This window comes from Ixodes scapularis, unplaced genomic scaffold (assembly GCF_016920785.2).
Source record: "Ixodes scapularis isolate PalLabHiFi unplaced genomic scaffold, ASM1692078v2 ptg001200l_1__unscaffolded, whole genome shotgun sequence".
NCBI classification, from domain to species: domain Eukaryota; kingdom Metazoa; phylum Arthropoda; class Arachnida; order Ixodida; family Ixodidae; genus Ixodes; species Ixodes scapularis.
In genome coordinates this window covers 2,967,012-2,988,441 of record NW_024610116.1, presented here as the reverse complement: position 1 = coordinate 2,988,441, position 21,430 = coordinate 2,967,012, and the positions used below count along the sequence as shown (strand labels likewise).

The following is a 21,430-nucleotide window of genomic DNA, read 5'->3' as shown; positions in this document are numbered from 1 at the left end:
TTAACAATCCCTACTGCTGCTTCATATCCGTCTGGAGGAGCATCGTACCGGCGTGTGAACATGTATAATTACTAAATGGTGCAGGTGCACGTTAAAAACCCAAGTCTAGAGGTCGTACGGAACTGACTAAACTTCACATCCACAGCTGAGATACTAGACGCCCATTGGAGACGACTGATTCTCCGTTGTATAAAATTACAGACAAAACAATTACGAAAGGGTTAGCACCCTAGCAGTGTTACGCAACATCCTTAGATTGTTGGTAAACACCTTAAATAAAGGGTGAAGACAACCTTAGCATCATCGAATGGGTGTTCTTTCAGGAGCAACAGTTTTACAAGCACCGTGCACCACGTAATTTTGTTACATGTACATAAAAATCATGTACAGACGTCGTGAATCATGCACGAGAGAGATATAAACCTGGTGACTCCTCCATCACATTATGTACTCGACTGTACAAAAATACTCATTCGCAGCTGATCAGCTTCATGATTACACAGATTACACACGTTTCCTTGTTCCCCTCAATTATTTGTGTAACGAATAAAATAAATATATACGTTCAAGAAATGTATCTCCAAGTAAAAAGTATTAGCACGCATATTGAAAATTCTAGCACAAACTTCCAGTGACATCCGGGGAAAACAGATAAATATTCGCCCATTTTTATCGGAAACCGGCATGGTTTACCACCTTTTTTGGGAAGATTCTCTGGCAGCCACTCTCAGTTACCAGATTTTGCTGTAAGTTTCATCGGCAGCCTCTCTCACTTAGCAGACGACCCGCTTTGCTAAAAGTTTTACCGGCAGCCACTCTCATTTACCGTACTTCCCTGAAAGCCGACGCGAGGGGAACGGCTAAAGCCAAGACGAGCCGGGGACTGAGCTTGTAATGGCGGTCGACAATGCAGCGGCATTCTCGTGAGTGTTTTAGCTCAAAGCAACGTTGCAATCCTGCAAGAAGTACGCACAAAAAACTGCTTTGCAGATCCAGAATGGTTGGCCGCGATCGCCGGCAACTTGCTATTTGCGACAGACAAAACTGTCTGGGCCAGTGCAAGCACTAGACCGTTCGGGCGATGCGCTCTCGTACCTGGGATGATTGGGACTAAATGTGTAATGGAAGTCACCAACGCAGCCGCATTCTTGTCAGTGTTTGAACTCAGGGCAATGTTTTTCTTCTTTGTATATTTGTTCTCCCCGCCGGTGCTGCTCCGGCAGTTTTCGTTCTGCGCGGGTCTCCCTGTTTTGCGACCTCGCACGGGAGACAAATCCAGATTTTTCTTTTCTTCTGGGTAGGCCGGGGAACGGAGTTCCCTCGGCGCCGGTGAGGCGGCGAATGGAACGCGGGAGAAAGACAGTTTTCGGAGAGCGGACAGACGGAGTCCGTCCGCTTTCCGAGGACGCAAAGGACGAACATGCCAGGAAGTGGACATGACGTTCCCCAGGCAGCACATAAACGTGAAGAAAACGTCAAAAGAACGTCGAAGACGTCTGTAACGTGACGTCGTACAACGTCGAAGGTCCGGACGTTACCTTCCTTCGACGTCAATGAAACCTTTAAATGCCCGCGAGAAAAGGTGCACAGAAGGTTGTGAAAACGTTCCCCATGACGTTTGTGACACGTCAAATGCACGTGTCAGTGGGCCGTTGCGTCCTCCTTCGACGTTTATGATACCTGTGTTTGCGACATTCGGAATACCAACGACGTTTATAGATTGTCAAGAAACCATTCCAAATTGCGTTCCCTAGGCGTCGTGGGGAAGACGTTCTGTCCACCCCCCCCCCCCCTCAAAAAAAAAAAAAAAACTTTTTGAGTATTATTGCGGAGGCAAGTTGCTCTCATGCAACCGAAGGAAATAAGTAAAACGCAGGTTTGGTACGAACTGTTTATTTTAGCATTTTCAGACACGAGATGCACTATGGATCGCCGCCAAAAGACGTCCCTGGATGTGGCAGCCAGATGTATATAAAACAAACAAATTCACGTATAGAAATGAACAAGGGACGATGTCACGCTGCGCCGAATGTTTTACCGCTTACCTTGTTCTGCTTCTGATTAATCCGCTGACGCGCCCCATTGCACGTAGCTAGCTGGTACTCTCGCTGCGTGCATGGGAATGGTTTCAGAAGTGGGATCCCGTCCGCTGGGCGTTCTTGACTGGGATCATCGGAGGCGTCTGAAGGGCCTTGATCGAAGACGGGACTTGACGCTCCATTATCTGCACTGCCCCTTCTTTTCTGGGGGCGTCATTCATATCCTCACAGGCACCTCGATCCAAGCAGTAATACGATTCAACGTGTGAAGCCTCATGGCCTTGAAAAAGGTCCGCGAGCCGTGACTGAACACGACGGCGTTTTCGGCGATCTCCGACTTCTTCATAGGGGCGACTTGAGCGACTCAGTCTGGACAGCCTTATAGAGAAATCGAATCCCAGCACACACTGGAAAAAATCACGGCGACAAGCAGCCTGCCTCGTAGACCCCGTAGACGTGACGGCCGGCCCTAGTGACTGACTTTCGGAAAAAGCTTGTTTTCTCCGGGCCAACGTAGGATTCATTGAAATATTTTGGGAACGACTGAGAAAATACGTGCACCCGGAACTAACGCCTGTCGGCTGTTTTTCGCCACTATCTCCCACACCTTTCTCTCTCGCCCTCTTCTTGCCGATTTTCCCGACGCATCGCATGGGGCTCTATGGAGATGCCACTCGGATGTCCCCTGCTTGCCTTTCCTCTCTCTCTCTCGCGCCGCGTTGACGCCAACTTTTTTTTTCCTTTGTCGACACGTAGGTGCGGGTTGGACTTGAATATTTTTTGGACCGTCATCTGGGCCATTCAACGGTTGGCATCATGAGTGCGAATCTACACAAACTGTTGACAGTATCTACCGGATTTCGTCATTGCCGGGCACTTTATTTTTTGGAGTAGTGTTCAAAACTGCGCAAGTGTGCAGTGAAATTGTGGTCCGATATAGTGTGTGCCGGCGTGCGATTTTTGTTGGGGAAGTTATCAGTGCCAAAGAATGCAAGATCTGTTTTGACAATCACGTAACAAGACTGCGCACCGATCTACCGAAAGCGCTAATGTGCTGATGTGCTGGAAGTTGATGTTGTGGATCAACTGTGATGTAACAAAACACGAAGAGAAATTCCCGAACCTTAAAACAATGCCAGGTGGTCGCGGAGCAGTATGGATGCTCCTAGGAAATGATGCATCTCTGAAATCACCTGGAGAGGGGATAAAGTGGCGAAGTGCCTGTGCAAGCAAGCCAGCAAGACGACAACGCGCGCGCGGAAACAAGAATGGTACAATTCGGTTCGTTCTAGACGCCATAGGCTTGACTTTCATTGGCTTGACTTCGCAAATTAAAGCCATAACAATATTTTAAATAAACCAAAAGTATGACAAGCATATGTAGAAGGAATGATATTCCCAACATGCCTTCATATTATTTATTGTCCTTCGGTGCACATTGATTTTTGTATATTCCCCCCCTAGCGTAATCCCATGTGCAATTAATAGTATATTGAAATAAATAAATTAATGTATAAATAAAGAAATTTCTCAAGCTCTCAAAAATTAAGATTTGCTTGCGGCTCTTGAGCAGTATCACCTTGACCACAGCTGTAATTTAGCTTTTAACAGTGAACGCGTATTACACGTGATTCTGCGGCTGTAGATTCAGCTGGAAAAGCTAAAAAAAAACACAAACCAAAGGTTGTGGCATGACATCACCAGGGTGTCAAAGACAGGACATAAATGGAACGCAGTTTAAATATGTCCTCAACGTTGAACAAAACGTGAGTGGTCGACGTTGCCAGTACATCCTGTATGACGTTTATGATAGTTAAGTGTGAACGCGACGTCGCTGAAACGTCACTGACGGTACATTAATGTAACGTCACCATATGGACTTTAGTTTCACGTCGAAGAAACGTGAGTGTTCGACGCTGCTAAAACGTATTATCTTGACGTCGTGGCGACGATGACGACGTAGAAGTTGAAACATGACGTCGCCAGCACGTAACGGACAGGACGATAATGGAGCGTCATTTATAAACTTCACTTCAACGTTAAAGAAACGTGAGCGTTGGACGTTGCCCGAACGTCGTGCATGGACGTCGTGGGAACGTTGACGACGTTTGAGTTGAAATACAACGTCGTCACAACGTCCCTGATTGGACTCTAATGGAACGTGATATAAGGACGTCACCTCAACATCGAAAAAACGTGAGCGAAGTCACGCGGCATGTCGCGGACATCAGGGACCTTTTCTCGACGTTTCCACGACGTTTTGTGCTGCCTGGGTCGTAATTGCTGTGTGATTCGCGGAAAGTGACAGCCAGGCGACGACATGCTTGAGGCTTTTTCATCGTCGCAGCCGCCGTATTTGTGCTGAACTACCACCGCCGAGAGCTTAACGATGGCCCTTGGACTCATATTCGAGTGACGCCTGTCCTTCGATATTTTCGGACTTTACACTTTATTTATTCCTTCACCCGTCCGTTTTTGTTTTCTTGCATTGTCCAATGCTCGGTTTTGAACTTTATTATTGCTGCAGCGCGCCGTCTGTTCGGATTTGCTAATTATTGTGTAGTTGTCAGTCCAAACCTTACTTTGTTGTTGTGCAATCGTTGCTTATGCTCCAATCCTCGATATTATTTTTTTCTAAATAATGGTAGATTTTGTATGTGTACATGCGGGAAGGTCTATTGGCAACCTTAAGCGATGAGACTGCTGACTGGGCGAGTTGGTAGTTCATGTCGTATAACGTAACAGCGCACGACAATAGGAACACTCGCAAACTCAGACACACCAAAAAATATACGCTCACTCGGCGCTGACTCATAGTTATTTTATTTGTATTGTCTTCTTCTTCAATACAAAAAGACCAACCTCTTTTTCTATGCTCTAGGAAAGATATGACGACCTCAAATCCCGAATACAAAAATACCCCAAAAAATTTATGAATTATTTAAATATAAATATTAAAAATTAAAAAGTAAAAAAGAATAAAGAATTCTCACTGCTGGTGCCTAGGAGAACTTCTGTTAAAATACTCCAGCTCCCTTAGTGAGAGAGCTACAGACGGCCTGCTGACACACACAATGGTGGTACCTCTGATTGACAATCGCGCTCCCTATACTCCGTTCATCCCACAGTGGTTCATCCTTAAGCTGCGACTACAGCCAAAACTATAAGCTCGAGCTAGCACGCACTAATGTCTTTGAGACGTGTCTTTTGTAGCCCGTGCTCTCGTTCTGCAAAGAACCTTTGCGAGCCGCAACCTCACGCCCTCGCTCTTGTTGCATTTGCTGCAGTCTCAGCTGAAAGGCCGGCTTAAGGCCGGTTCAGACACTTCCGTTTGACTGCGTTTGACTGCGTTGCGTCGAGAACCGCAAGCGAGTCACCGACATATCTGTGCTTCGTATGAAGCATGGAATCCAATTCAAGCAGTCATCTCGGCACGGGATATACGCAGGAGGGATGTCCTGGTTTATCGTAGCCGCAACGCAGTCAAACGCAGTCAAACTCAACTGTCTGAGCCGGGTTTTACACAGTCCCGCTTTCTTACGTTACGTTACATTACAACTGCTTACAAAAAAGTCTCCGAAATATCTGTGCTTCAGAATCGCAACTTTCACCGACCGTAGTACCGCGGTGTGAAAATTACGATCCCTAGCTCCTGGTTTATCGGATTTACAAGAATGGTGCTCGCCTACATTTTCCTGGCGTAGAATAATTAAGTACGGCTGTAAAACGGATCTTACTTAGAAAAACTATAATTAGTTACCCGTCGCCGACCCAGCCTCGTAGTGCTGTTTTACGACGCCTATCCAGATGACAACTATTTCGATATTATTTCTATAGGCACCAGGGCGCCCCCTATAGGTCGTGAAAGTTTCGAATTAAAGGAGATAGCCCGGCACGCGGCATTCGAGAAACGAATGTTTTGGTGAATTATACACAAACTAAGGAGACGGGGCTGTGTGAGCCAACTTTAAGGGTGAGCGAAACATAGCTCCAGTATAATCGGCTCCGAAACAGAAGAAATAATTGGGTTTGTGTGGATATTGTTGGGAAAGAAATGGAGGACTAAGAAGATGTCTAACGCAGGTGCATTGGGCGCTCGCAGTCTGTTTCCCGAAGGACACTGATAACGGTCGCACAGCATCGTATTTATACATCCTCTAAATAAATACACCTATATTTTTCCTCACACGTGGTGGAGGTAGCTTAACGATCCCTGTCCTCTTCACCGGGTGCCATTTTGCCTTGACCTGGAACTCCGCAGCGGCCGCTCGACACGCGCCCCGATGCCCAAACAGGTAACACAAATCTTAATGACCAGCGGGCCCTGTGTCACCCTGCCGGCACGGTACCGCCACCGGCATCCTTAAGACTTCTCAGGTATGCAAGACGTTGACGTCCACGACTAGCTATAAAACTTCGACCGAGTCAGCGAGCACAACCATTGGGACGACACACTGAAACTGGCCAACGTTGTGTTTCACCTGAAGGGAACCGCTCTTCAATGGTTCGACGACCATGAAGAGGAGCTCAATTCATGGGACAAGTTTAAAGCCGCATTCGCATTCCTGTTTGGCACACCCGAACGCCGCCGACAACAAGCCCGTGACAAACTGTCACGAAGATACCAAGCCGCTATTGAATCTTCTGCAGCATACATTGAGGATGTTCTTCGCCTGTGCAATCGTGCCGACTTGAAAATGCCTGCGGATGCCAAAGTCCGCCACCTCTTCAAGGGTTTGTTCCTAGAATTATTTTCTGTGGTTGCCCCCAAGTCTCCTCCGACCATTCAGCAACTTATCTCTGAGTGCATACACTACGAGGAACTTCAAATTTGACGAATCTCCAGGGCTCCAATGGCGCGTCTCCCACAAGTTTCCAATCCATCTTTTGCCACCGACCTCCCGGCATTAATCCGCAGAATCATCCGTGAAGAACTCCGTGAGTTTTTGTCATCTCTGTAGACTTCACACCAATCTGCCGATGGGTTCAAGCAATCCGCCGACGCGACCGCACCTAACATACAAGAAATATTCAAGGAGGAACTTAGATGCGCACTCCATCCGGCACCTTCTGTACCTTGCTCCGATGCTACCTCAAAATACGACACCAGCACTACCCCGACACTATGGACCACCCCGAAGAACTGAGGTATGGCGAACGTCAGACCACCATCCAGTTTGCTTTTATTGCCATGACCCCGATCACATCATCCACCTTTGTCATCGCCTCATCGACGCCGAAACTTGCGGTCGGTCGCCACTCAACAACCCCAGACGCTTCGACGACACCAACGCTAGCCGCAACTTCGACACCGCCCCCTCAGATCCTCCTCTGGTTATGGACCTCGCCGTGGCCGATCACCATCTCCTTACCCAAGAAGTCAGCGCTCCGTCTCGCCGTTCAACAGCCCTCCCGTCGCAAAGCAGTCGTGAAACTAAAGCAGCAGCCTGCCTTGACGCCAGAGGTCAGGCTGCATTGACACGAAGTGTCAGAAATCCTCCTCGTCCTTATCCAACAATTATTACGGTCACAGTCGACGAAAAAACATTTCAGCACTAGTCAATGCAGGGTCCGCAAGATCCTGCATGTCCAATACCCTTCGCCGCCGCTTAAACAAGATGCTGACTCCGCCAGCTCCCGGATATTTCCTGCGAATGGGGAATGGTGACCTCATACAACCTCTAGGATGATGCACCATGCCCATCTCTATTGGTGGCACTTCTCACACTATTGTGTTCACTGTACTCGCCAGTTGTGTTGACGACCTTATTCTCGGATGGAATTTTCTTATCAGCCGCCGATGCTCTCATTGACTGCGTCAGCCGCGAACTTCACTTCAGCTCTACTGGCATTATAAACGACTTTCAACAACATTTATCAGTGCCCCTTCACACTGGCTACTACTACACCGTCCCTCCTCACTCTGCTCTCGCCATTATACTTGTGCCGGGTCAATCGCTCTGAGACCCAAGTTGAATCGTTGAACCTCTTCCAAACGCTTTCACAAAGAAGAATATCGTTGTCCCGTTAGGCCTAGTTGCACCCAAAACGGCAAATTTTTTCTTTTTGTCACCAACCCCTCGGCCCAAGCGCAAGTTCTTCACCGAGGTACCCATTTGGCCACCGTCGCCACACAATATTTCGAGCACAACTTTGCTACGCTGTCTGAAGACATCAAATGTACGTCATTACCACCTTCGACAGATATCATTGAAATGTGGGAAAAATAATGGACCCTAACTTGATCGTCACCCAAAATGAAGAGTTGACCAACCTGCTCACAACTTACCAAACTCTCTTTGACTCCAACCGGCACCTGCTTTCCCAGACTTCGCACGTCCAGCAACACATGGACACTGGAACAGCCCCACCTATTCACAGTCGTGCGAACAGAATTTCCTCGGCCGAGCGTACAGCATTCCGCGACCACGCCCAAAATATGTTAGATAAAGGGGTCATCGATCCATTCCACAGTCCTTGGTCTTCACCAGTAGTTCTTGTAAAGAAAAAAGATGGCTCCACGTGTTTCTGCGCAGACTACCGCCGCCTCAACAAATTAACAAAAAAAGATGTCTAGCCTCTCCTTCGCATAGACGACACCCTCGAAACTCTACAAGGATCTTCTTTTTTCGCCGCCATGGATCTCCGTAGCGGATACTGACAAATCCCTGTGGCTGACACAGACAAACCGAAAACCGCCTTTATTGCACCTGTTGGACTGTACCAGTTTAAGGTTATGCCGTTCGGTTTCTGCAACGCGCCAGCAAAATTTGAGCACATGATGGATACACTACTCCGGGGCCTCACGTGGAAAACATGCCTGTGTTATCTTGACGACGTCGTTGTTTTTGCAGCAAATTTTGAACAGCATTTGCACCGCCTGCGGCAAGTACTTGATTGCTTTGAATCCGCTGGCTTACAACTTTACTACAAAAAGTGTATATTTAGAGCTCAAGAAATTAAAGTCCTTGGTCGTATAATCAGCATAGATGAAGCTCGCCCGGATCCTCAAAAAACAGCCGCCGTCTCCCACTTGCCACAGCCCCAGAACTTAAAAGACGTACGCTCGTTCCTCGGCCTATGCACCTACTTCCGCAAATTCATACCAGGATTCGCTAATCTGGCCGAACCTTAAACATGCTACTTCGCAACAACATGTGTTTCCACTGGAGTACGGAGCAAACCAAGGCTTTCGAAGGCCTAAAAATGGCACTAACAACCGTACCGGCACTCGGCCATTTTGTTCCAGGGACAGATACCGAGATTCGCACAGACGCCAGCGGATATGGAATCGGTGCAGTTTTGGCCGAAATCATCTATGGCACCCAGCTGGTCATCGCCTACGCCAGCGGCACCCTTACCAAATGCGAAAGTATTTGGTAAGGGTGCTCACTGAAAGAGGATGTTTAGCCGTCGTTTGGGCCATTTCAAAATTTCGTCCTTATCTCTACGGCAGCCGCTTTTCTATAGTTACTGACCACCATGCTTTATGTTCGTTGATCACTCTGAAATATCCTTCAGGACGCCTTGGACGTTGGTAACTCAAGTTACAAAACTACGACTTTAACGTCCTGTACAAATCCGGGAAACGCCACCTTGATGCCGACAGCCTCTCTAGGCGTCCACTACAGGTTTCAACACTCAGTTCCATTCCTGCAACCCAAAGAGATACCAGGCCAGGACACTTTCGACATGGGAGCCGCTCAATCGTCCGGCAAATCTTTACAGCCTATAATTCGATATCTCAACAGCACGCTAAAGAACCCCACAGTACAGACTCAACGGCGCTCCCGACTCTTCGTGCTTCGGCACGGCATTCTCAACAGCCGTAACTACTACCATCAAGGACGAACTTGGCTTCTAGTTGCTCCATCACAACTACAGCGGGAAATTATTCAAGCCCATCATGACGACCTTTCAGCCGGGCACTTGGGATTCTCCAATGCTCATTTTAAAATCCACCGGAACTACTTTTGGACCGCCATGACCCGCATCATCAGCAAGTATGTTTGAGCATTTCACCAATGCCAAACAAAAAAATCCCGCACCAGAAACCTGTCGGGAATTTTACAACCTCTTGTCCCACCTGATCGGCCATTGCAACGCGTCGGCATAGACTTTCTCGGCCCCTTGCCTCGATCGACCATGAACAACAAATAGATTATCCTAGCCATCGACCACCTGACGCGATACGCCGAAACCAAGTGCGTTCCAGCCGGCAATGCCGAGGAAGCCGCCAACTTCTTTCTACACAGCATTTTGCTACGTCACTGAGCTCCCCAGGAGATCATCACTGATCGAGGCACCCCGTTCATTTTAAACCTCCTCGAAGGCGTCGTGGGCCTCACATTAACCGTTCACAGTGTCACAACTGCATATCACCCTCAGACCAATGGGCTAACCGAACACCTCAATCACACTCTAGCACGCATGATCTCTATCTATGTTTCAGAGGATCACACTAATTGGGACACCGTCCTTCCGTACGTAACCTCCGCTTACAATACTACCTGTCAGGCTACTACCGGTTGCTCTCCCTACTACCTTTTGTATGCCGGTGAGCCACTCACCCCACTTGACACAATCCTACCTTATATTGAAGATAACACGGTTGAGCTTTATACAGCAGATGTAATATGCCGGGCGGAGGACGCCCGTCAACTCGCCCGCATTCACACCTTACAGTCTCAGCAGCAGCAACAATTGCGTCACGTTGACTTTTATCGCCCGGCATATTACAACGTTGGAGACGAGGTTTTTGTGGACCCCTTCACGCGCCCCCGATCTCTGTGAGAAACATATGTAGCACTTTGTAGGCCCATTCCGTGTTCTGCGTCAACTCTCGCCACCCAACTATGGGGTAGCCCCACTTTCGTCGCCTCAAGATCTTCGCTCCAAATCAAGCGACATTGATCATATCGCCCGTATGAAGCCATACTACCGCCAAGAAAACTAACTCTAACACAAGTGCCGGATGACCCGCCCTTTCGACGGCGGAGGGATATTGTTGTGAAAAAATGGAGTACGAAGGAGAAGTCTCACGCAAGTGCATTGGGCGCGCGCAGTCTGTTCCCCGAAGGACATTGATAACGGTTGCACAGCATTGTATTTATACATCCTCTCATTAAATACACCTATATTTTCACCCTCACAATATTTAAACAGCGTGTAGTTGGTCAGTCATTTCAAAGATGCGACGAGTCATTCGCTATAGACGAGCAGTTTAGCCAGTGCAGTACAACCCCTAGCCTGGGGGTGTTTAACGTGCACCACGCAGTGGTGGTACTCGACCGCGCGCCAGTAGGATGATCATCCAGATCGAAACGGGCAGGGGTAGGGTTTGAACCCAGGATCCTGGGCTTTGCAAAGAGAGATTTCGCTCCACGTGCTCCGTGCTCCACTGGGAAGAGGGATCGGTGACCGAGTGCGCCTAGCCCACTCGGCCGCAGATTCCCCTCTTCCGAACGAAGGTGCTTGCTTACCCCTTTCTGGCGGCATCGGAGACACAACAAATAAAAAAAAGCGCGGCTCACGCGAATCAGTCAGCGTTCAAATATTTCACCTGCCTTGTGAGGCCGATGCCGGCAGGAGCGCCGCTGCATTTCTGCACTGACGCCAGAGTGGGACTTTAATATCGATGCTTCGAGTGCCGATCGTATTCGATCGAGGCACTGCAGTGGTAGGAATTCTAGTACGAGTAATATTAGAAAGAATGTCGTTTCTTCGCCAGTGTTCTTCATATTCGTCTACTTTGCTGGCAGATTTAGCATACCCTGACTGATAACAAATTGAGCGTCACGTGCGCTGTGCTGTGGTTCTTTTTAAGCTTGGAGTGCAGCGAAAGCTAGGAGCGCAAGGTCACAACTTTGATAGGTGCTGACGTCGTTTGGTAATACGTGCAGCGAAGGGAGCAATCGAAGGTACGAGCTCGGACACGCAGCCCTCACTTCTGCCCACAATAACCATGGGATCTATAGTCAGGCCCGCGGACTGGCAGCGGAACTGCAGATATGTCCGTAATTACACCTAGGTCACTTGATACGCACGTGTCTCTGGTGGTTGTGATTCTGATATGTGCAAGCTTATATAGCCAGTCGTCAGTGAGCACCAATAGGCGTCTAGTGTCTCAGCTGTAGTTGGGCAATTTAGGCAGTGTGGTACAACCGCTATCCTGGGATCTTTAAAGAGCACCACTCAGTAGTTATTCATGACCGCAGGCCGGTACGACGGCCACCCAAACTATTTACGTCCTGTAAGAGCGTAAATATTATATTTGTCTACGGACGATACATTTCACTCTCGGCTAAGGTGTAGGACCACTCTTTCGCATTGGACGAAGTGAGCGATCACCAGAACTTCCCTTACAGCCATTTTACATCTCCATATCTCCGGCAAATACATTACGATGTGTGAATGCAATACAGATATTCTGAGATGACATATTTTTGATCGAGACACCAATCCAAGAAATGGCTCTAGTTGACGCAAGGAGAACATGGAGCCGTTGGAATTTTCGCATTTGAGAAAAGTGTCGACTACTCAGAATGTTCTGTCATCCGATGACAAATAGGACCGGTCAATGGCAATGCCTGGCACGCCGCCTGAACAGAAATGGATTTTTAAGCGCCAGGTTTTTGTCGGAGATGCTACCGTCATCTGTGGGTTTGGCATATCGGTAATAGCTCCGGTTCTCGAAGCGGAGACTTTGTCCAGTATTTTTCTAGAAAGAAGTACTCAGCTCCGGTGTCATTTGCTAAAAGGGGTAGTTTCATGACCGCTCTACAGGCTGCCTACATCGGTCCCACGCCAAACCCTCTAAAATGCTAAGGTCGTAGTGCTGTAATGTCGGCTTCATCTAAAAGAAGCCACGAGTGCTGCGTCGACGTTCGGCTGGCACTCGTGTCCTCAATGACTGAACAGGAGTTCAATAGCCGAACGCTGACGTTATGCTTGTGTCCAATCTGTGCCCCGTGATGGCCTCTTGTAGGCAATGTCGAAACTTCAGCTCTACGGTTTGCTCTCCAGGAGGTGTCGCCCACGTTTTATGCCGCCGTGATACTATTATCATGGCATTATCCTAGAGAAGACAGCAGCGCCTCAACTACACACCGCGCTGCATCTGTGAATCCACGCTACTCTTGACCTTGTGCCCACACTCATAAATTTCCTCCCGCTCGTGTGCTGGGCCAAGTAAGCGTCTGCAGCCCTCCTAGTCCTTAGAGACATAGGTGCCGGTGCTTGCCATACATATACTGGGCAACGCTTGGTAGGATGAATCGCGGGACCGCTCTATCCTTCTAGCCCACCATAGCTCCGGATTTAACGCGGCTCGTCTTGGTTTATGCTCTCTGCCAATTTCTTGTACCCAAGACCATTCTCTTTTGATTCCTGAATACTAGCTTGCGCAGCTAAAGCTGAAAGGGTGCTTTGTGTTCGGAGCGCACAGGGGTGATGATACCGTTTTTTTTGGGACGCGATACCCTTGAGCGCGTTATTATCAAACTGAGAAACTACTCCATTCAAAAATAGATTACTTCTAATTTGTTCATGCATTATATTGTAGTTATTAAGTGCTAGATTACAGTTGCCGTACATAATTTAAGATGTAATCTATTTACACAATATTGTAGCAAGTTTGTTTTATAGATAACTCGTTACTTATCTCACATAAAGTAATATAATAACGTTCCTAAGCATCTATATTTCGTTACATTATGCGTATACACGCGCAGTCAGACACAAACACATACAACCACGAATACACACACTAAAATCGAATGTCATTAAGCCTTCGCTTTACAAGATTGGTTACGTTATTATAGCAGAAACATGATGACCATTATAAAGCTGTTGTTTTGACGCTGTTTGATTGGTCCTTTCGGCTCGATGTGGCTACTGCGCCAGGATTATGAAGAAACAAGTATAAAGCTTTCCAGCGCTTGTCAACTACGCGAAAAATGCGGAGTCACTGGGCTGTCGACGCATGCGCGGCGTATAATATTTCCGAAAGAAAGGTTAAAACCGCGAACAATATGGTGACAAGGAAGATACACATACGACAGGACAGGCGCTCTACTCTCCCCTGTCCTCTCCTGTCCTGTCGTGTGTGTATCTTTCTTGACCCCGTTTTGTTTGCGGGTTTAGCTTTCCATTCTCTATAGACAAGCTAGCACAAGCACATTTTAATATAATATTTCGTGGAGAAGAGCAAATTCGCACGCTAAGAACACCTTCCACAGCACGTTGGACAAAGATGGAGTTGCTGAAGGCAAGGTTTGAAAATGTCTATAGGAATGCAAGAGTGGTCGATAACACTTAAATTCTGGGATAAAATCATTACGTGCAGTGCTCCCTAAACTTACTCGGAACTCGTTAACTTTGTCTTATCCCATGGGAGTGCTGTTCGCGCGGCATCCGAAGAACTACTGCTCGACACAACGCTCAATTAATGGAACAGTCCGAGCAGGGGAAGCACCCCGTTCGAGGCAGAAATTGCTTCGGGACCGGAGACTATACTGCACGTTTGCCTGCGAGGCAAACGAGCTGTGCAAAGGTGCTACATATTTCGCCTTATTGAGTAGAAGTGTCAAATGCTTACTGAATAAATAATCCAATCACTTAGTGTTTCGAGGGTCACCTAATCCTCTACGTACGAAATGGTGGCGATCAGCATAACTTGGTTAGCCGGCAAGATTACTATGGTGTCGACGGTCCAGCATGCGGCCTCCCCTGCTCGGGCTGCTCCTTGAGCGCTAAGTTATAGAGCAGTTGTTCAGCAGTCAAGATAGAGCACCCACTAGAAAAAAACCGTTCGCATATTCCGGATTAGCTTGGTGACCACTGTACATTAAGATTTTATGAGACGGAGTGTGCGGAAACAACACTCCTCGTCGTAATGAATTTCCGCGTGCAAAATGTTAGTCGTCTAGTTCAGCTGCATGATGGTAACAGTATTGACACAGAAGCAATTGGAGTGTCGTTGATAAGCTGTGTATACTTAGTTTTAGCTCAAACAACGAAGGCGAAGTGACAAGACAAACACGAAGGGACGAAGATGTACTCGTTGCTAAAGTGTTATTAACCAGCAAAGAAAATACGTGTGCTTCACACACATGATAACAAGACGTACATAAAGATTAAATTCTGGCCATATAGCAAGGTTTACGTCCTGTTAAAAACGCAATAGTTCTACTTACTGTACTTTTAGGGGGGGGGGGGTGTGCAGATGGCCTCAAAAACTTCTTCATTTAAGCTATAGCGTTTTTTATAAATACACCAGTGTTGTGCTCTCATTTTGTGTACTCTTGAAATCTGAGTGTTGGCCGGGAAAATCAGTTTGATGCTTTGTTTAGTCAGATCAATAATGAAACAAGCATAAGGCGAAAATAGTGTGTCCACTACAATTAAATTTACTTTTCTGACTTTTTTATAGCCTGTAACTTGATGGTGACAAGAGAAAGTTTTCCCAAACCTCCAGAAATATGCTTGAGCAAATTCCAGCAGCACTGCAAATCAACGGGGTTCAGATATACTATCGGCAATTGCCCTGAACCAAAAACAAGATAATAAACGTGTTATGAAAATTCTGAAAACTTTAACATTTAAGTCGTAGAATCTTCTTTTTATTTAAACCACTTTCTTTTTCTCTGGCTTAACATTATGAAAGACCACCAATTTCCTGAATGATCCCTCGCAGCTAGGGTGACCACCCGTCCCGCGACTCGCGGGACTGTCCCGCATTGACGGCTCGTGTCCCGCGTCCAGCGAGAAATTCCAAAATCTTTAAAATGTCCCGAATTTCACACTGTCGTAAAAGTGACTCACCATTCATGGTGCTGCCGAACAACGGGGCACGGGAAGTGCGGAGGTCTCTAGTAATGGTGTGAATCGAAATGATACGCCCTTTTCGATCCAAGCATTGCGGGAGGCGACCGTCGTTCTTGCAGGAGCCCGAGGCGCATGCGACGCTGGGCCTCTCTCTTTGGTGGCCAAATATTGCGGGAAAGATTGCTCGCCCAGCTTAAATATAAAGCATTGTAATTATTTTCAAATTGCTGTATCAATGCGAAAGGCTTGATGGGAAATTTGTTTTCGTGAATGCAGCCACACTCACACCGGTCCTAAGAGAACACAACGTTTAAAAAAATTGTAGGACCATGTTTCTAAAAGTAAGCGTTGACAGGAAACAATAACCCGAACAAGATTTACTGTTTCTTATTTCCATTTGATGCATTGAGTTCTGATACAGTCGATTTTTATGTGTTCAGCTTTAACACATTTAATAACATGTTTGTCATAAAATAAAATATATCATAGGGAGTGCAAATTATTTGGGTTTACTTGCTGCAATACAATGATTAGGTGTGTAAACAGTACAGGATAATAAATGTCGTAACAAAGCATCGGACTCTTGTGTGCGTGTTAATAAAATAGAAATTCACACAAAATATTACGCATCATATTAAAGCACAAGTCAACAATTTAAATACAGATTTGACAATTTCTAAGATCAGTGAATTTCGGAGCATATCCTTCTTAGGGAGGCTGGGTTCCTGACAACGAGGTATAAACAGCGATAAGAGGCAACTGATGTAAGTGGTACAATTCAAACGATTTTAATGAATGAAGATTTTGTGCGCACATTCAGCGCTTGTCGCGTGCATTCTCTATGCTGGATGCTGACCTAACTCGGTCACGGCGCTCTCCTGGCACTTCAAGGAGAAAAAAAATTTCCCGTTTTGCCTGAAGCAATTACTGCTTGTTTTCTCTCAGTGGCATCGCAAGCTCGCGACCTTGATCTGCTTTTCGCAGGCATAGGAAAGTTTACTTTCAAAGTTATACATTTTCTGCGTCGACTGCCATTGCTACAAACAGCTGTGGTTGCGAAGAGTCGGAGAGCGTGCACTGCCACAAGTAACAGGAGTGAATTCCACGCACAAAAGAAACAGAGTTCCAATCCTTCGCTTTCATGTCCCCGAACGCATTGAAGTCAGCTTCGACGGCAGTTCGGCAGTTTAGTGTTCAGTGGTGCAACCATCTCTGACGCCAACTTGATCACCGACGTGGTGAGCCCTCGGAGGTAGTACAACGTTGCCTGGTGCTTCAGAAGACCCCCGATTCCATCGCAGGCACTCTTGCCATGTCCAGTTGCGCAAAAATCCACTTCGGTGACGTGTACTTGTTTTTCTGGAGCTGGTGTAGTTGGTATTTCTTCTTAAAGTGGCTTGCCCAACCATCACTGACGTAGGTCACAGGAGCATACGCTGGAGTATTGTCGTTTAGCCACTCGTGCACCTTGCTAACAGTGTAGCGTGCATGAACGGAGTCATGGCAGATGTAGTCCCTTATGACAGCACAACTGCGTGTTCCTTTTCTCGTCGTGATCACGCAGGTGAATAAAGATACTTGACAGTATTTCCGGTCGTACGACTCGATTCCCTCGGTCAGTTCAACCGGATTGCGGTGCCCCTTTTCGCTGGCAATCCCGAGCCCTCTAGCGTGTTGACTTAGCTCGAAGTCTGCCGGCGCGAGGAAACTGCAGAAAAGTGTGAGCGGAGTTGTCTCTTTGTGTGGTGTTCATGGATGTGGTACTCCACACCAGCCTTTGAAAACAAGGAAACAGTTGGAAGAATCGAGTCTCGAGAATTTGAATTTCTCGATTTTCCAAACCGCAGTCATATAAATTATGTTACAATCTCAATCAATCGCAATTTTTGTTTGTTGGGTTGCAGCATCTTTCTTTTTTTTTTTTTGCGTCGTGCGGTTCTTCTCGGTGGCGGATCTATTGACGCTCTTTGGCGACGCAGCTTTTGCCACGCCCTACCTCCTATTAACCCCGAGCAAGGTATATGTACATGGGTAGCGAAGCTTCCATAGAAGCCCACATGTCGAAAAAATGGCGGCCCATGGAGCTGCTTTAGCGCCATCTATGAGTCGTGGGGACACTTCCGGTGGAACAAAAAATCAACAGGAAATGACGACACTTCCGGAAAAAAACGTGACGTCATGCGTGCGTGCGGTTTGGCGCGAAAATTAAACAAAACTAATTCCAGAGATCACAGGTAAATGAACGACATATACACTAAAAAGTCTCAAACATAGCTCCATGTTTGAGCTTTGTTTGATAATTTTTAGTGTATATGTCATTCTTTTTACCTGCAGTCTCGGGTTTTTCTTGGGGTGTTTACACCTTGTGTTTACTCTATACGGGAATACTGGATCGTTTACACCCTTATTTGCCCTTGATCTTATATTTTGTTCGAAATGTTTTTTTTTCTGCAGCCGACTTTGTTAGCCGACCTGCTATGAGAGCAGTTTCATTTCGTCACAACCATCGTGTCTTTGCACTGTGGTCAAACTCCAGCCGCAGTGTTTTGCTTTTTGTTCCTTCAGGATTCCTGGGAAATATGTGAGAAACCTGAAAGCAAATTATGTAATGTTACAAAAAAGAGTGAATCAAATTGCTGGAGTGTGTTGGGCGTATGAAATACACAACAGTAACTCTAATGCAAGTCCAACGTCGCTTCAACAGTTGCGTTTTATTTGTTTTATTCACTTACAATCATTCACTCAGATTACTCACTAGAATTATACAATCGGTATCAACTATTTTCAAAAGGTCATGGTCGAAGAAAATTAATAGATCGGTACATAAGGCACACTGTTATAACATAAGACATTGTACAATCGGCTGGACGTTGTGAGGACATTGGCAGTTGATAGGCAGCCACTAATAACTCGGAGGTTCCACAGTGTTCCGACGACAACTGAGGCCACCACTGTAATACACAGAAAAGCTACACTTTTCTACACTCTCCTTGGGCAAGGTACCATAATGCTGAAAATATCTTAACTTGCATCTGCTGGTGCTGCTACACGGCAACGCAGCGATTGTTTGGTGCAGATCAAGGAAGCCAAGTGGAGTAAACCCTCTTGGAGCCCTGTGGTATGCTGCACTTCATAAGCCAGTTTTGCTTCACAGCTGGTGAAGCAAAACTAACTTATTCACATATATGTGAATAAATTAGAGGACCACATTACTCCTCAAGAAACCGAAGAAAATGAAAGGCTCGAATAGAACATGCCTGCACTGCTTTAAAAAGTACCCTGGGTGGTCTCACATACGTAGTCTGCGCACCTGCTGCCTAGCTTTACACTTTGCTACTGTATCAAATAGTGAGCATTTTTTTTCCGCGCGAACCAGTGCAGAATGGCTCTGGCAACCAGAGAAAACAAATTATCATAAACACTTTCGTCACATGCAGTCAGAGACTTTGAAATCTTCTGGTTAAAAAGGCCACAAAGAGTCCGCCCTACGTTCTCCTTTGAAATTAGGTTGTTGATACTTGTCTCGAAGACTTCCTCACAAGCTTCAACAAATAATATGAAAGAAGCAGAAGGAACTGAGAGGATTCCAAAGTGGGAGTCGGCAGTTCCTTTCACACTCAATTACAAGAGCACTTGATTTCCCTCGGAAAAACACGCGTTTTCTGTCCTCAACTCATATTTCTGGGATGTTCCTACACAGGAATGAACCTTGAGGAATTTCGATGCCAGCCACCCAGCAAAATAAACCATGTTGTTCTCTCCTATTGCCAAAGGGTAGTTTGAAGGCGAATCGTCTGCCGTGGTAAGAAAAACTGTGCTTCCTAAGGCAAGACGAGGAGAAGGTGCCAAAAGGCCTGCTGGGAACGTAGCAAGGAGAGACATGTCATCAGCACAGTTTGATTTTTCCGACAGCTTGAATAGGTTGCTAATCAAAAGGTGCCTGAACGCAGCCTGAAATTGACGGAAAGTGGAGTTCGTGTTTGCACCTGATTTTGAACGTATAACAGCAAAAGTGTTTTCAAGGGTGTCCTGGTTCAGATAGCGGTTTAAAAGGTGGTAAAAACCGCAATTAACCGCGAGGTGATTGCTGAGCAGCAGTAGAGACCTAACTGTTAAGCAGAAGCCACGAATGCAGTGCGGCTGCCTTCCACATCCGAGTACTTGCAGGCTCTTAGAAACCAAAATGCACTCTTTCAGAAACTCCTCATGGATAGAGCCGTTACAGATTGCAGAGGCATATGACGTCTTTGCAGATTTCTGCGAGCTATTTAGGCTGTCAAAGAGACGGTCGATTCTTTCAACGAATCTCGCTGTGTGAACAGCTCTGGCTGGCAATTTCTAAGAAGTAACAAGGGCGTACATTGCAGCTGCGCAGTGATTGCTAAACATTTGAGCTGCTAGTTTCACCGACATCTTTGACGAGAAGGTCAAATTAAAATGCTTCTCCTTCAGCTTTGGCATAGAACCGATCTCAAGTTTACGGTCCTTTTCATAAGCTCCCTTGATGTAGGAACTTTTCACTATGTAATCACGAACTTTTTAGTTGTATTTAATTAACATGTTTCTTAGTCACTTCAAAAGGTGCGGAGCATCGAAAAGGGGAAAAAAAAGTGGCTTGCCATTGATCTTTACGTAAGGCTTTTCGGCAGTTACGATGCTAGAAAAAGAGACACGTTCTGGCACCGTTCATCGCATACAACAGCTACCGGCTTCAGGCCAGCGTCCACAAGGGCGCTGTAGCACTGGAAGAAGAGATCTTTTAGTACATCTGAAGGTGTGCCTTTGTGAGCAAAAAATAGCCAAGCGGCTGCTTCCACGGTGTTCCGACTCCTTTCGCCATGAACATGAGAGCCTTATTTGCCAGTTTTTTGCCTTGCTGTCCACTATGTTCTTTAAGTCTTTCAAACCTGTCAGACGAGGGGTTGTATGAAAGCTCTTTTTTTATGTGAATTTCATCAAAGACTATGCTGCAGGCCCAATCGGCTCGAGGAAAAGAAGCTGCCCGCCTCTTTATCAGCTCGAAAATGCCAGGGTAAAATCCAATCTTTAGTGGCACACGCTGAAGCCATAGCTGCAGTGACCCTACTGATGGCAGCCTGAGCAGTCGCCTGCAACACTTATAGCCTTTGGGGCTATGAAAGTAGAGGCCTAAAGCCAAGGCTTTGTTGTGGCTGCACCATCTCGGGCCAAACCGGCTCACATTGCTCATTCTAAGCTGGGCTTCAACGAGTGCGGCAACACGAGGAGACACATGAACGCGGACACTCTCAACGACTTCGGCAACAGTCCTCATCTGACGTTGTCGTTGCAGCCTTCTTTGCAGCCTCTTGTTACGCTCTTGAAGCTGTCGCACCTTGGCTCTCAGGCGTTCACCTTCTTGTTGCCGATGCTGCGGCTTTTGCAGGGTGCTGCAATTTGGCAAATGACCCAGATTAGGTCCCCAAGAAAAACTTGCATTCGCCATCAATTTATTAAATGTGTAATCTATTCACGCTCAAGAACATTCCTCAATGATCTGAAGTGTCTTTAAACAAGAACCGTAAGTTTGACAAACTACACATACA

General features: G+C 46.7%; 1 protein-coding gene across 1 annotated transcript in view; it reads left to right on the top strand.

The window, feature by feature from the left end:
- Positions 1–15,605, top strand: part of LOC120844802 — a 29,795-nt gene extending 14,190 nt beyond the window's left edge. The window contains exon 5 of the mRNA XM_040216759.1: positions 15,472–15,605. Coding sequence (XP_040072693.1) covers positions 15,472–15,605 — 134 coding nt within the window. The remainder of the gene's footprint in view (positions 1–15,471) is intronic.
- Positions 15,606–21,430: the final 5,825 nt, after the last annotated feature.